The following is a 16,734-nucleotide window of genomic DNA, read 5'->3' on the forward strand; positions in this document are numbered from 1 at the left end:
AACATATGAAAACAATAGAACAGAATAATACGATATATTATTATTATTTATTTTTTATTATTTATTGCATTATTTTGAGATACGTTTTTTCACGTAGCTCCCCAGCGTGATATGTGTACGACAATTAAGGCCCACCCACATTGAGGTGCATGTCACGGTGCTTGTCGCCTGCTATTACGGGCTGCCGCTACGGGAAAAAAACGTGTGTAATGTCGTTGTTCCTGGTGTTTAAAATTTTATCAGATTGATGCTCCCATCCCGTAGCACATTTTGAACCTTTAAACGAACATTGTCAGTTATAAAAATCTGCCGTAATCATTAAAACAAGAATGAGCGCATTTCACGTTGAACTTCACTTCACCTGCATGACGTTTTGAACGTTTTTATCATATTCCACATGCCTGCACTTTTCGAATGTCACGTGAAACTGTCAAACTGACGTTCTTTTTTGTTTTTAGCAGTTGGCACTATGAATTTTCTATGAGAATGCTGTCTATTATATATGGTCTGCAGGCTGTGTTCTATTATCTATGAATGTAATGCTGCATGTAATTTACGTACGCACATGTAGAAACTGTTAAAATTAATTGAAATTAGCATGAATAATTAATAATAATTCAAATTACTAATACATTATAGTAGGCACTCTTCACAAGTGTCATTATTCAGTGAATTTACGAGATGGTACACGTTCAAAATATTCTGCAAAATCACGAAACCATAGACATTTTTATCGCCGTGAGTTCACGTTTTAGTCCGCGACATGTATCTCAATGTGGGTGGGCTTTTAATGTTCAAAACTTAATTTATGGTTTTTGGCCATTATCGACTGATATGAAATGAGTAAGTGTTATTGCATTAATTGAGTATTTAAGTATGCAAAACCCGTCAAATGGAGATAATATATTTCCAGACAGGATGGCCACTAGATGAATGTGACCATTCAATGGTACCTAAAGGTAGTAAGACGCCAAAACGTCTCCGTAAGGTACGTTGGATTGACGAACTCTAGCAAGAACAAAGTTTCGACGGTATTGTGGCACCGATGCATCCGAGAAGAGTGGAGGAGGTTTTCGCCCACCGGTGGATTGAATCAGGCTGATGGTGATATGATGGACACAAGACCAAAACTGTTTTCAGTTATCAGCCGCGCATACACGTGCCCAATTATTTCAGTTTAGCTTGTTGCCTCAATAAAAACTCATTATCAGCGACAAAATTGTTGTGTGATATTATTTTGCTTTGACGTTCACGTGAGCCTTGCTATATTATTTCAACTCGCGTTCATGTGAATATTGCTGACTCCCTCTTCAATGATACAATTCCGTGAATACTTCCAAAGTGAGACAGAGATAGAAAACACATACAACTCGCTGTGGAGCTGATAGCGTGGCATTTTCTCACTAGTTTTGCTTTTTCACTTTTTCAGTCGCAAAATTGTAACTGAGTGGTGAGTACGTCGTGTTTTGTGCCGCTACTTCAGTGCAAGGAATTTTGTATTGTCGTATTTTTACGTTAGTTTATAGTATTTTTATTTAATTAAAATTTGACGGGACAGTGTTTTAAATTATTTGTAAACTAAATATGGGCATGAAGAGCCAAATTAATCCTGAGGTGAGTTAATATATTAATTGTTTCTCTCCGCTGTTTTAAAATAAATTATTTGAATTTTTAGACCGAACTTAACGGCTGTTAGGGCATGACCGATTTGACCTTGTGAATGCAAGCCTATTTTATGGAATTTATGTGAAATTGCATATTTTGCAAAGTAAACCTACATTGTTATGTGAAAATATCATGTTGATATTTAGGCAACTTTACTATAAAATAATATCATTCTTTGATATAAGTGTAAGTTGGTGATAATTTTATTAAAAATGTGGGTAGTTTTGTTTTTGACAGTAGGTCTTATAGTTTTGCCGCCTTTTTGTGACAGATGGTATCATCCCGATGAAATAAAAATATTAATACAAACAGAAATGCCTATGTAGTTACATGGTATGTTGTTTTCTGTTGCAAAATAAATTATTGCGGTATGTAGAACGATTCCTAGGAATTATTGACTTTCTCTTGATTTTTTAAGACGCCCGATGATTTACCTACTTTTATATTGTATAGAATAATATTGTCCACCGTTTATGTATGTATACGATTAAAGCAAAGTATATTAAAACAATAGGTTTAATAAATTGGTACTTACGGAAGTACCGCCGACAACATTTTTCTTGCTTCATTAAAAGTTACATTGATAATAAGTACGAATGCAGGATCTAATGGGCGATAATATAAGGTATACACAGCATTTGATCATTTTCAGTAACAATTTGCTGGTTACTGGTTTTATTAATAACTTAAAATACCGACTACTTTGTAATGATTCAAAACAATCAATTGCATCATCTGAAGCTATGTTCATATTTTTTAATAATTATACATTCAAGAATTTTTTATTATGACGCTGCCACACAATTTTTGTATTTTACTCCCCCCAAAATCGCTTAATATTTAAACGCACTTTTTTTAAATGATCCGATTTCAGTAAGTAAATACCTACTTACTTATAATGTTCAAACGGAATATTTAATTTTCAGATAAAATGAGTACCTACATAGGTAAGTAGGTATAGGTATTTTATTATCAGTTGAGTTTATATTATGTTGTTAACATCATATTTTTCTGCAAGAACCCAAACGTCATATTTGGATGACCCCCTAATGCAATGATACTCAACCTTTTTTTTCTTCGGGCCAAATACATATACTTGTAAAGTAACGCGAGCCGCATCACTACTGCACCGCGATTTCCTAACTATCGACTCGTGTGGCACCAGACGACATGACGTAATTGTGACGTCAGCCAATACACGCTCGAGGCATGCCGCCCGCGAGCAGTGCTCACCGTAGATATTATTACGATGAAACACCTATATGTGTATGGTGACAATGAATAGCGCCGCTGTCTGAGTAGCGTTATTTTGTCGAGTGCTATTATCACTCCGGTAGTACGCCACAATGATGTCATATGACGTCATGTCGACCGGGAAGCTTGCACTCGCAAGTTCTAACATAGGGCCCCTGGTGTGACGAAAAAAATCATGAAACCCCCCCTTTTTTACAAAACATTTTTGAGATTTTAAAAATTATAAACTAAAACAGAATAATAATATACATATCTGTTCGTCAAAAATTAATGATTAATTATAATTATATAAAATTAATGATAATTCCTGATAATAGATGTGTTTCGGGCCGCACATAAAAGTTTAAAGGGCCGCAGGTTGAGTATCGCTGCCATAATGCCTAATGCAATACAATAATAATTGGAATATAGGTGGCGCTAGTTCAGCGAGTTGTGTAACTTTTATCAATCATCCGAATTAGTCGGATTGGAGTGCACGGCTCATCAGTGACGTCCCAAGACAAAATGCCGCCCCTGTGCAATGCCAAAATAACGCCCCACTTTTTATACAGTATTTTTTATCACCCGTGCACGTGTCGTTTCTGGTCACCATGGACGTCGAAGGGCAACGGAAGTAAACTAGACATCACGAACCCGACAAAAATACAGCCCAGTTAAACCTTTTATCTTAATTAATACATTTTGTTTCCAACCAGTGAGCTGAATTTTTTTGTGAAAATATATTTTCGTTATTAGGTACTAAGTTTAGGTAGCTATTTCTATATATACCAATTGATTCTCCTCGATTTGCCGCCCTTCGAGTATCTGCCGCCCCCAAGCGACGCTCAATCTGCCTACCCCTACGGGACGTCACTGCGGTTCATCTAATCTTCGCATTAGGTATTGTATTATTTACAGTTCCTTTTGTAAGCGCCTGCTTACGATTACTCTTGGTCAGAATGACGTGCTCGCTTAAACTTAAGATCATTTTATGCAGTAAGCACCCGACGATGATATCGTTGCCTCCTTCACATTTTGTGAAGCAAGGCTATGATCGGCAAATGTTCGCCGTACTTAGACGATGTGTCGGTGTTTCTAAACGACGTACCAAAGCGTGCCAACATTCGCAATACTTCGCCCAACGTGAAGTGGGCATTACAAGAACATCAAATTATAATTTTATTATCGGTAGGTACCATAAATTGTGACAATAATAAGGGCTGTGAAATAAGGTCATTGAATACGCGTATATTTACCTAGGTGTTTATAAAAATACGTGATTAGGTTAGGTTAGTTGTAATTCGTCTCATGCCATCGTCAAGGACGTTGGGTTTTGATGATCTGTGCAGAAGGATTCGCCTAGTCGAGAGTCTATGGTTCGGTATAACTAGGTACCTACCTATATATATATTTATTTTTTTTGGAAGCAATTGAGCTATATATTTATTTTAATGAATATAAGTAGAATCGTTACCAATTATACCTCAACTTTTTTAAATATTCGCCCACTCCGTGTCGTAAATTCAAACAGGATCGCATTTTTATAATAATTGAAAACTGTTTTAATTTCAATAACTTTTATTATATTTTCAAATCATTTATTTCCGTACCTTGTCGAATCGAAATAGCATCATTATAGATATCATTTGCATAGGTAGCTAGGTATGTTTCTCACAGAGTTTATGTTTTATCAATCATCATTATTAAATTTATAAGTATGGTAGGTGCCTATGCATATTATTCAATAGAAGTACCTAACTAGGTAGGTATATAGTCATTCATACTAATCTACGCTTGTAATAATACAAACTGCCACTATATTTTTGCGTCATATAAAGAAATTGTATTGTTACGTTTTTTTTTTTTGTATAATTAGGTAGTCTGAGTTTTATCTGTGCATTTATCATATTTTTGTCATCAGTAGGTACTTAATAAAATATTATCAATATTCATCTTTAAGTGTTATCTGCAATCTCTGAAAATTAATTATTACCTACTTGAATCTACTTCATAATACATTTTTAAGTATGTAGGTACCTATGTCACTGTCATGCAAAATATTTTTTCTTCAATGTCAAATCCACGGCAATTAAATTAATTTATCCTTCGTTATTAATTTATTATATTATTTATTATCCACCCTAGGCGGGCTTTCTAGGTTCTATCTGGATCGCGACCGAGTCAGTTATCACACGTTCAGTCTGCATCTTGATCATGGATTAAAGTTTAATCCACGATCGTGATCCAGATTGAACGTATGATTGCATACCTTAGAAATAGTAAATTTACTTTTATATATTAATTCTCAGTACTTACCTACGATCTCATTTTCACACATTCTCTCTGCTTGACGGTTGACATAACACAATAATATAAAATATATAAATATTTACAAAACTTGCTGAGTCTATTAATTGGTGGTCGGCACTTGGCAGTGTTGGCAACTGACATATAGTTGCATACCTATTGACGTCACTTCCCAGTAGATATCTCATCGCACATACATAATCACTAATCAGGTAACACAACATTAATTTAGTGACCTGTATGTAGGATAATAATAATATTGTTTTAACATATTCGGTTTTTATTATGTGTTTTATAAATTAAAGACATTTATTAAAAGTATTCCTATACTTTTGTGACTTTGGGGATAGATCTAAAGATGTAAAAAAAAATTATCCAATGTGTACCTATTATAACTGACTCAATGTTGCTGCATCCTGCAGTAGAGTTGTATGTTTACATTTATAATGAGAATAACTTAATTATTGTAAGTATTAATTTGTCCAATAATTAGGTATTATAAGCAGATAACGATGATTTTTTAAAAGACAATAAATCAAAATAAATAATGAAATTTGTAAAAAAAAAAAAAAAGAAACAGTAAGACCAGCATATTTAAATAATTATTGTGTGTAGTGTAGGTAGGTACTAGATCTAAAAACACACAAAATCGCGCCATAATAATAATATGTAATATTGTAATATATGAAACATGAATAATATTAAATAGCCCGAATATCTACGCGTTGCCGATCCACGTGCTTATTACATACCTACATATTTTTTATCAACATTACTTTATGTGCCGGTTAATGTAAAAAAAGAATCATTTGAAAGAGAGATAACGATAATTAAATTATAATGTTTTCAAACAGTATTTATTTGTAGACCTCTGAAAATGTAAATTGTAAAATACAAAAATTCCTACTACTCATCCGGCCTTTCGGGAGGTCACATCGTTCGATAGCCTTATTTTTTGGAATACAAAACAAATCATTGTAAAGATCTTTTTGTGTTTGTTTATGTTTGTAACATAGTAATGATCTGTACCTATACTAGCGATTCATTCGAAACGTAAATATTAATAATTGGTCTACACTCTACCTAGTCATATTATCTACATCATTTACGTACCTATATAATAATCCTCAATGAAATCTAATGTAGGTATTGATCACATCACTTCCGTAATATGCATTCGTGTTGGGTAATATGATTTAGCTCAGAACAGAACTACCAGTTTATATCTTATTCACTATTATAGTAAAGTAAATAATATTATGGTCTTCAGGAGGAAATTATGGGGGAAAATATTCTTGATCTGTAAACATTTTTTATAACACGACTAGGTAGTTATAATACAAATAATATTCAATTTACCATGTGCATTTTTGTTTTCTTATTGTTGTCTCATCTAACCAAACCAAGGATAGGTAATAAATGTAGCAGGAAAAGAGATAATTAATAAGAATGTATTTATTCATTTACCTGCTATAATATTTACCTGTTATTTTTTACTGCTGCTTCCAAGAATAGTTGGTTTATTTATTTTGAATTTATAATTTTAACAGGCCTGTGTAATGGGTAACAAAATAAAAAAAATATTTTATCGCGTATGATCGGTATCCAGAATCTATTACATATAATACACCTTGCACGATAATCAAGTACCTAGGCCATGATTATTGATTGAATGATTAAACAATAACATACTTACCTGATTGTTGTTGATATTCATCGTTTGACATATTTTTGGGATCTTAATTCTTGCACAAATAAAACACGTTACATCGGCTATTATAAAAATGCAGATAAAATAAGAATCTTGTAAGATTTTTCATCAATTTTATGGCTAAAAGTAATTTCTACTTTTTTTACATCTTAAAAAAAATATGTTTTTTGTCTTACTCAGAATTTACTGAACACAATTTCCGTAAACAAAATGCATTTTGTATCTTCGTATTTATTAACATGTTTTTTTTTTATAAACAAATATACTTACATGGATGTAAGTATGTATGCCAATTTAATTATTTTTTTAGCATCAGTTCCTGCCTGGAATTATTATAATATTATCAATAATTCGCGGAAAAATGAATCATACTTATTTATTTCCGAGTTCCGCACTCAATAAGTAGTATGGCGGCTGGTGTACTGGCTATGGTCAATTATTCTATTGATTGACAATGTAATACCAAGTATTATGCTCATATACAGTAGTATACAATAATATATTATTATATGCTGCTTTTTAAACACTTGTGATTGGTATAATAGCCCATATAATAATACTACAGTATGACTTTTATATATTGTCTCTACGTCACCACGGTCGTCACTGGAACTAAAACCAGCCCCGCATTTACTTTCCCAGTGCCAATAATTCAGTATGTGTTCGATGTCGCGTGGAGTTTTATCAACATTAAAATGCCTAAACCTTTGCGGAAGCAGACGAAGAAGATAATTTCGAATGTAGAAGTATTGTGAGGAGAAACAGAAAAGAAAGCTTGCTCTCAATAGTGCCAGAGATAGAGTAGGTATCTGCAATGGGAAGTCAAAACGCAAAGAACACGCTTCGTATTAGTGTCGGTGACAGCGGCGACTTAAAAGTCGCACTGTATCAGAGTAATAATATAAAGAGAGTGGCTATTATTCGGCAAAATGAAGCCGTGTTTCTTGCACAGTAGAACCTCAATTTTATTATTATTAACTTTACTATGAAACGTTATGCCAGGTCCACACTGGCAACATGTCGCCGGCAACCTCGGTAAATTTTACGATAATTATCATACTTATCGTAAAATTTAACGAGGTTGCCGGCGACATGTTGCCAGTGTGGACCCGGCATTATACTATCGTGTTGCTTCTCAGTACGGCTACCAAATTTAAACACAATATAGGTAGTTAACCATACTTTCTACCAAATTAACTAAAAATAATTGCCACTAACTTTATATTTAACACAAAAACAATAAATTTCAGCAACACGTGCTCGCAGTTTTTAAATTAATGTAGTCATTCAAAGCAATATTTACCGGTGACGTTTACAAAAAGTATTTAATTCAGCTGTAGAAATTCTGTTTTACTCTAACTAAAGTCTTAACACATATTGCGGAGATATAAGCGTGCCGAATGGTTTCTCACTCGCACTTATGGTTATTTTTGTTCAGGTCTTGCACTGTATCTTGGGGCGAAATAAGATTATGCTTTTGTATGGAATTTTTCTATTTCTGTGTTATAGCTATTATAGTAGTAATAATCTTCTACGACATACAGCTTTTGGAAATCTCTATTAACTATTTATTATTATTTTCTTATCTGGGAGACTAATATGAAAAAATTATATCCTTTTCCATTTTGAAAATCTCACTAACACAATATGATTTCCGTGAAGCAATATATTATGTAGATAGGTCATGATAGGCCGATTCTGAATTAAAAGTACTAATTAATTGTATTTTTGATATTTTTTTCTCACTGTTGTTTTAAAGTCAAGCAGGTAGAGGTAACTAAGTATGTAAATATTTTAGAAACGCGTGTCAGATAATATTAGCATTAAATTCATGTTGCGATGCAAAAAAAAATTAAATCCACGGGTAGAATCAGCAATGTCAATAACATTAGGTACTAAAACCGATTTCAATGTTGTTTCGGCTTGACATAGTGACAAATCGAGTTTGTAGCAGGTAATTAAGTTACCTATGTGTTCGTCTCATTACTCTTACCCAAGGAGTGAATATTAAGATAACCTATAATATAAGAAGTAGGTATATTAATAAAATTGTTGTTAGTCTATGCTCAATTCTTTGAAAACGTCTTACCATTAAATGATATAACTTGTTTTTTTTCCATGAACTTAATCTTCAAGTATATTTTTCAAACCAGCTGTTCTTAAAATAAATAAATATGTACACACCACACTGCAAACATTAATGTTGACCTTTAAAAAACTGGATTTATTGGCACTCTAAATCATTAAATGACAGTTTATTTAGATTATTTTATCTCAAGCATACATACATATTCATGGTTTCTACTTATCTGTGCCTATGAGATAGATAGGTAACTTGAAAAGATTTTTGGTTATTTTTATATCGACTATAGAGTAGTCGATACCCAGTCGACCATCATTATAGGTAGGTTTCGATATAATAAAAAATAGGCAATTTAGAGATGCATTTACACTCTTTATCATAATAATTATATCACAACAATCAGAATCTGTACCATATAATAATTTATGTATGCCGTATGGCAGGGATGGCGAACCTATGGCACGCGTGCCACTAGTGGCATGCGAGATGATTTTGCGTGGCACGCGAATGTTTCATTTTGAAGAGAAAAGAAATTAATAATTCATATATATTTAAAAAGTGTTATATTTTTTTACAAATAAATATATATATGTAAGTACTTACTTATATTATGTATAATATGATATTAAAGAATAAATAATGCATAGGCATGCGTATTTTCTTCGGTTTTTCATATTATGTTTACCAATCGATGCCCTAACGGAAACGACGAAATTCATGCATAACGACAAATCGCATTGTATAAAAAATAGCAGGCAAATCCTTTACAAGAATAATCATTACGTTTAATGTAAATATACATGGAAAACCATTTAAATGCTCTCAAGATCTCTTTGAGAAACTTGGAAACAAGGAAAAAAATATCAATGAATAAAAGATACGCCTTTAGCTATGATGAAAGCTAGAATATCAAGAACTCAATTGTAATTTTAAACTTTTTTAATAGATTTTTTAAAAACTATTTTTTTAGAAAACTTTAAAAAACTTTTTTTAAACCAAAACTGTTAGGCACATCAGACTTTCTTGACAGGACGTCCTTTAAAATAATTATAAGTGTGTATGCAGGAATCATAGTTTGACTACTTAATTCCTATTGTTACTTCGGTCGAGCCAAGATAGGAATAATATGATATGAAGAGACCCCCATTTTTGTCCATTTGTTCAAATTTACCCCTTTTCGAGGGAACGAGGCTTGACCTCACCCTTGAAGTGGACACAAATACATCTATTGTCAATTGAAAAAACCGACCAATAATAAATTGATAGTAACTTTTTGGCATTTAACAGTTTAGTTGGCGGTGTGATAGGTATGTAGAATTAGAAATTGTAGTTCATGAATTATAATTTTATACCATAGCAATGCAAAGCTATAAACCACGCCTTACAAACACTTGTGATGGCAAAATTTCCACTTCTTTTGTGGTTTTGTAATCAAGGTCAGATAATTTACAAAAAAAATACTTTCAATGTGTGATTTATATTAAGAAATCACTGTTAATCACTATTTTTAAATCAGGAACTGAAGACACCAACTGATAGGTAATGATTTTCCTTGAGGTTTGGATAATAAAATTTTAACCATGTAGGTATATTGTATGACAATTATATTGAATTTTTTGAATAACACATCATAAAACATATTTCGAAGCCGGATGTGACACTTTTTATTAAGTACCTACCTATGTATCTTATCAGAATAATGTGTAGATAAAAATATAGGAATATCCTATTCTCTACCACAGTTAAGTAATTCATATTGATTAGAAGTAACAAAATAATTATGACATTAATATTCTATACATCATTAGTTTCAGATAACCTTTTTTAAAATTATAGACTTTATTGAATAGCAGCTCAAAAAATATTGTCACAAGTACGTACTCTTTAAAAAAAATTGAGAACAATATACACCAATGAATGGTGCAATACATTATGATGCATTTACGTTTTCACATAAACATTTTGTTAGAGCCACATCGTTTGCGGCCCCTTTCCCTCTAAAGGTTATTCTGGTTCACTGCTTGAAGACATGTTCTGTCTTCGGTCTGTTGATGTTTATATATTGTAGAATTTTTTTGGTTTACGTATAGTGTATTCCTGAATTGTTTGTAATCCAAATGGTCTAGCTGGTTAGCTACTTTAAAAATCAAAAATGTCACGTTTCACAAGGTCAATTCCATCATCGGAGGTTCATGAACTGTCCCACAATATTAATGTGATCTTTTTCATTGTTTTCAGATCCGCGAGTTGTGCGAGGAATTCGTCCTCGGGGAGAAGAAGACGAGAGAAATAATGGCCAGATTGCTGGATGACTTGAATAAGGGCCTCGGCAAAAAGACAAACGCTTCGGCCGTCGTCAAATGTTTTGTCACATATGTGCAAGATTTGCCAAATGGGAAAGGTATGTACCTTCGAGTTATTCATAGAAATGCATCAGTCTATACTCGATATATCGGTTATTATTAATTATTAATCTTGATAATAGATGGCACTAGAAGTCTTAACAGTGGTGACGCGCAGTACAGTCCTACAAACTTATCTAAAGAATGGTCAAAAATGGAACAACTAACTACCATATGGACGCGATTTTGAAAACGTCATTCGAATGTTAGATTCTGTCCAGTTGCGAGTCTTGATTGGGTAGTTTTCGACAGTGGCTCTCCCATCCATTCTTTAGATAAGTCTGTACCTATCATGTTATTTGTAAACTTTACTGCCGCATCATATTTAATTGATTTGATAACACTACTTTTCCAAAAAAGGGGTCAGTTATTGCAACCTGTTTATAAACATATTAAATTAAAAACAACCACTTTAATAAATTGGTTTACAACTGCTGCATTCAATAAATATTTTTTTTTATCGATAACTATCTATATTAAATGTATTAGTTTTCAATTAATTTACAAGAGTCGACAACTAAAAGTAGTGTATTAGTAGCACCATAACAAATATTAAAAAAAACTAACGTGCATACTCCTGCATGTATTCTTGTTTGTCAGTAAACATTTTAGTTGAGCCCGAGTTTGGCGGTTTACACGTTGTGACAATTTACTCATCGTCAGAATGTATCGTCAAAACTCCACTCATAACTTGTCGCAACATGTAAACCATCCAACTGTTGCCTGACTGCCTTGCCTTTACTGACGAATAGGAATACAAGCAGGAGTATGCGTCTCATTTTTTGTATTTCCTATCGTCGTATAGGTACACTTTTACTTGTCAACATGTGCAAACTCTACTCAGCATTTCAAGTAGCATAGTCGCTAGTGCGACTAGCGAGTACTAAGGATTAGTTCTAAGCCCGTGTAGACAAGCCCTTATACTTTGTGATCATATTAATTAAATTAATGTATTATTTTTTTTCCTAAACAACAATTAGGTGTACTCTGTCGAATAAAATCAAAGTTTAACAATCATCTCACCCGTTAACTCAATTTACTGTACAGGAGATAGTCAATTACGGCATTACTATCCATACCCGTTTAATGCTGCTAGTTCATTTTATATAGTAATATTTTTTGTTTCTTTTCAGAGCGGGGTAAATTCTTAGCCCTGGATCTCGGTGGGACCAATTTTAGAGTTCTTATTATCACATTGGCTGAAAATCACTTTGACATGCAGTCGAAGATTTATGCAATCCCGCAAAGTATTATGGTTGGATCCGGCACTGCGTTATTTGACCACATCGCTGAATGTCTGTCAAACTTCATGAAGGTATATTCATTATTAAGTGCAGCTGAAATATAAAAGTCACTTGTATCTACTTATTGTTGCCACTGTCATCTGGTGGTGTTAATTCTATTCATTTTTTATTAACTTTTCTGACACCAAATTTGTGTCACATACAAACGCTAGGTTAGATAATCATAATAATATAATATTATGATGCTTTTTAAATTTATTAAACATTTACACTCTGATTAAAGATATTCATTAATTTTATTTTAGGATAATGATGTATACAAAGAACGCCTACCGTTGGGTTTCACGTTTAGTTTTCCACTAAAACAATTAGGACTGACTAAAGGAATTCTCGAAAAGTGGACCAAAGGATTTAAATGCTCAGGAGTAGTCGGTGAAGATGTCGTACAATTGTTAAAAGATGCCATCGCCAGAAGAGGTGTAAGTAATCCGTATTATTCATTTTTCTAAAAATTTATAGTTTCACGAACTTATCGGCTGCTGTGTAAATTATATGGATTTAAAATAAAATATATTTCAGGAAATAAATATTAGCGCGGTGGCTCTCCTTAATGATTCTATCGGTACATTAATGTCATGTGCTTTTGATAAAAACACCTGTCGTATGGGTGTAATTATTGGTAAGTTACAATCACTCGTAAAAGCATGATGCAATGTTAAAATTATGCAACCGAGTTAATTAAAATGCATCGTGACTATATCTACATAATTTATCTATCTTCGCCTTCGCAAGGAATTGCAAATAATGTTCTATTACACTACGCGTTTCAAAAATTCCATTAATGCTTTTCTTTACATAATATTGATTGGATGAAGGATTGATGAAATAAACTTTGTTACATATTCTGAAATAAGGTTTTTTCCTATGTAAAATAAACCGATAGGAACTGAAGATAAGAGCATTACCTAATTATAAACTGCATTTATGAGCAAGTGGCTGACATCTATATCTCGTAAAAACAAAATCTGTTAATACAAACCTCCACTCCGTGGAGGCCGATATGATCTTATTAGGATCGGACATGGTCGAAAAACAAAAATTTACTATTTCTCATTTAAATCTTGTCTTATGCTTGCTTACTGCATGTCTCTTTTCCTCTTCTATTATAGGATGTGCAAATAGATGTATGCGCTATATTGAATGATACAACCGGAACTCTGATGTCTTGCGCTTGGAAAAATCACAATTGCCGGATAGGACTTATTGTCGGTATGTTGCAAATGTAATTCTATGTAAAATTAATACCTGTCAATTAAATATTTTTCTTATTGAGTATATACCTATATTATGTACCTATCTTTCTTTAAAATATTCTCGCATGCATTGTTTTGTCTATGCCTTTTTCAATTACCTTCCTATTATTTTATATTATGGATTGAGTGTATTTTTACCATTATGGCAATGATCTAACATTCCGTTGATTTTGAAGGTACCGGGAGCAACGCTTGCTATGTAGAAAAGACTGTAAACGCTGAATTATTTGACGGAGTATCAACAAAAGATGATGTCTTGATAAACACGGAATGGGGAGCGTTTGGGGATAACGGAAATCTGGATTTAATCAAGACTGAATACGATCGTGAAGTTGACGCTTCGTCTATAAACCCTGGCAAACAAATGTGAGTAAATTGATTGAATTTGAATCAAAATGAATTTTTATTCATTTCCAAAAGTTTAATGTAGGTATGACAATGTATTTTAAACCGTTTAAATATTAGATATTAATGATAATTTAATTTTTTCAGTCAAGAAAAGATGATATCCGGAATGTATATGGGTGAACTTGTGCGGCTGGCTCTAGCTAAATTTACAAAAGCGGGACTGTTATTCGGCGGGGTGGGGTCAGATATGCTCTTCGAGAAAGGAGTCTTCTACACGAAGTATGTTTCTGAAATCGAGTCGGACAAGAAGGGAGACTACTCCAGCTGTCGGGATGTCATGGAAGAACTCGGTGAGTTAATTATCAAAAAAATCTTTTTAACACGTTCACTGTGAATAATATATTATCGCGCCCCCCGAAGTACACTGTAGTATGTCAAAATCAGCCATTTTCCAGGAGTGCCGAAACAAACTTTTTGAACCATGTTTATGGTACTTGATTTAATGTGTAATGGCTTTACAATGTCAATTTTTTTTTATTGTAGAATTGGAAAAAAATATATAGACAGTATTCTTTGTAAAAAAAAGTATTCTTTGTAAAAAAAAAATTTTTTGAGTTACTTCCTTGTTCTTCTAGGAAATTAAAATAAACTCTGGGCTCAACTGTCATAATCAGTATTGTAACTCAGTGCTGCCACTTACTGAAAAATGAATTCCCAGAAGGACACTGGAGCAACTCAGTTACCTCAGTGTTCAGCTAGTTTTTTTGCTTTAAAGATATTATAAGGACAATGGATTATCAGAGTTACTGGAGTGTTCTTCTCGATGTTTGACTCAATTTATTTTAAAGAACACTGAAGTTAGACGTATAACTTAATAAATAATTTTTTTAGAGATATGCTAGTGTTCTGAGAAAAATTCATAACTCAAAACAGCCAAATTCAAACTTACGCCAGTGTACTTCTGGGGGTGCGTTATATGAAACACTGTGGTGGTATTACCGGTCTAGAACATCTAAAATACAAAAAGATGCAAAGCATTCATTTGTCAAGGGCGTTGTAATCTTATGAATCGCTTGCGGAATACTAGCTCGCCGGCCGTGGTAATAAACACAATCATGGTAACGTAAAACACATTCATGTGGGGCGTTCGGATTAAAAGCGCAACCGCACATTCTTTAAAACATGGATACGGACACAAATCAGATTTATTTGTGTGTATAGTGAACGTCCCAGTAATATTTGCATTGTCTTCTTGTGTTACACAAAGTGTTCGAAGGTGTATTTTTTGTGTTAGTGTGGAGAAATAGGAATTTATGGAGGAGAGAGCCAAATAATTTATCATGATAATCACTCAATAACCAATGTGTAACAATAAGTAATTTTGTAAATGGAGTATGGTGTTAATGTTGTCATGTGAACTACTATCAATAAGAAAGACTATGAAGAATTTTGTTCTATTCGCTAGACACAGTAAATTATTTAATTATCATTTATTCGAAATCCCCATTACAGGAAATCGAAAAAATTCAAAATGTATGCCAAATAAACAGTAAAACTTGAAAAAATGTATATTTGTTCTAATTTTGTAAAATTGTTCGAAATCGCTACGAATAAAATTTGTGAATTCGCGAAAATTTCGATTTACGGCAAACTTTGAATTAACCATGTTCGTAATAACGAGGTTTTACTCTATTTGTGTTATAATACCACGCTATTGCTGAACAATTTTATAAAAAAACATAATCATTACAAAATAATAATTAAACACAATGTTCTATTAATTGTAAGCAGTAAATCATGAGAATTGAAAATGTTTGTAATTTATTTTCTCCCTGTCAAACCATACATGGGTATGTCAGTCATCCAGTGGTTCTCTGAAATTTTACAATATATTACTCTCAAGGAAAAAATAAGCAATTTACTCTTTAGTTTTTTAAACTGACTTTACATGGCAGAATTTTAGCAGCTTTTACAAATATTTTAAATTATGAATTTTGTAGACGGGGCCGTCCCTGGTATATGTAAGCGACAATGTTTCCACTCGGGCAATATAATAATAAAGACTCATTGATATTTCAGGTATACCCCATGCCACAGATCAGGATTGCGCAAATGTAAGATTTGTTTGCGAATGCGTGTCGCGAAGGGCGGCTCACTTGGTGTCGGCAGGAATCGCAACTCTCATCAACAAGATGGGCGACCCGCACGTGACGGTTGGCATCGACGGCTCTGTCTACAGATTCCACCCGCACTTCCACGATTTGATGGTGGATAGGATTTCACAACTGGTCACACCCGGAATTAAGGTGAGATTCTCATGCCTGTGAAACAATATTTTTAGTTTTTGTCATGGATAAATGATATCCAAAGGTGGTTTGTTTGTCTCCAACATTGTCATGATTGTGGAGAAAGTTGTCGGTCTTTACTA

The 16,734-nt window shown here is 33.1% G+C and overlaps 1 protein-coding gene across 3 annotated transcripts in view; it reads left to right on the plus strand.

The window, feature by feature from the left end:
- The window catches only part of Hex-A (Hexokinase A), an 88,751-nt gene that overhangs the window by 69,768 nt on the left and 2,249 nt on the right, over nucleotides 1-16,734 (plus strand). For 2 of the 3 annotated variants that reach the window (XM_085941841.1, XM_085941842.1), the window contains exons 2-8: nucleotides 11,238-11,400; nucleotides 12,535-12,716; nucleotides 12,951-13,124; nucleotides 13,815-13,914; nucleotides 14,135-14,324; nucleotides 14,451-14,656; nucleotides 16,386-16,612. In XM_085941841.1, the coding sequence (XP_085797967.1) occupies nucleotides 11,238-11,400; nucleotides 12,535-12,716; nucleotides 12,951-13,124; nucleotides 13,815-13,914; nucleotides 14,135-14,324; nucleotides 14,451-14,656; nucleotides 16,386-16,612 (1,242 nt within the window). Of the gene's footprint in view, nucleotides 1-1,427; nucleotides 1,615-11,237; nucleotides 11,401-12,534; nucleotides 12,717-12,950; nucleotides 13,125-13,814; nucleotides 13,915-14,134; nucleotides 14,325-14,450; nucleotides 14,657-16,385; nucleotides 16,613-16,734 lie in introns of those variants that run through there. The other variant, XM_085941840.1, reaches the window with a different exon arrangement.

The sequence above is a fragment of the Rhyacophila brunnea genome, unplaced genomic scaffold, assembly GCF_057557595.1.
Source record: "Rhyacophila brunnea isolate RB1 unplaced genomic scaffold, BYU_Rbru_1.0 scaffold_14, whole genome shotgun sequence".
NCBI classification, from domain to species: Eukaryota; Metazoa; Arthropoda; class Insecta; order Trichoptera; family Rhyacophilidae; genus Rhyacophila; species Rhyacophila brunnea.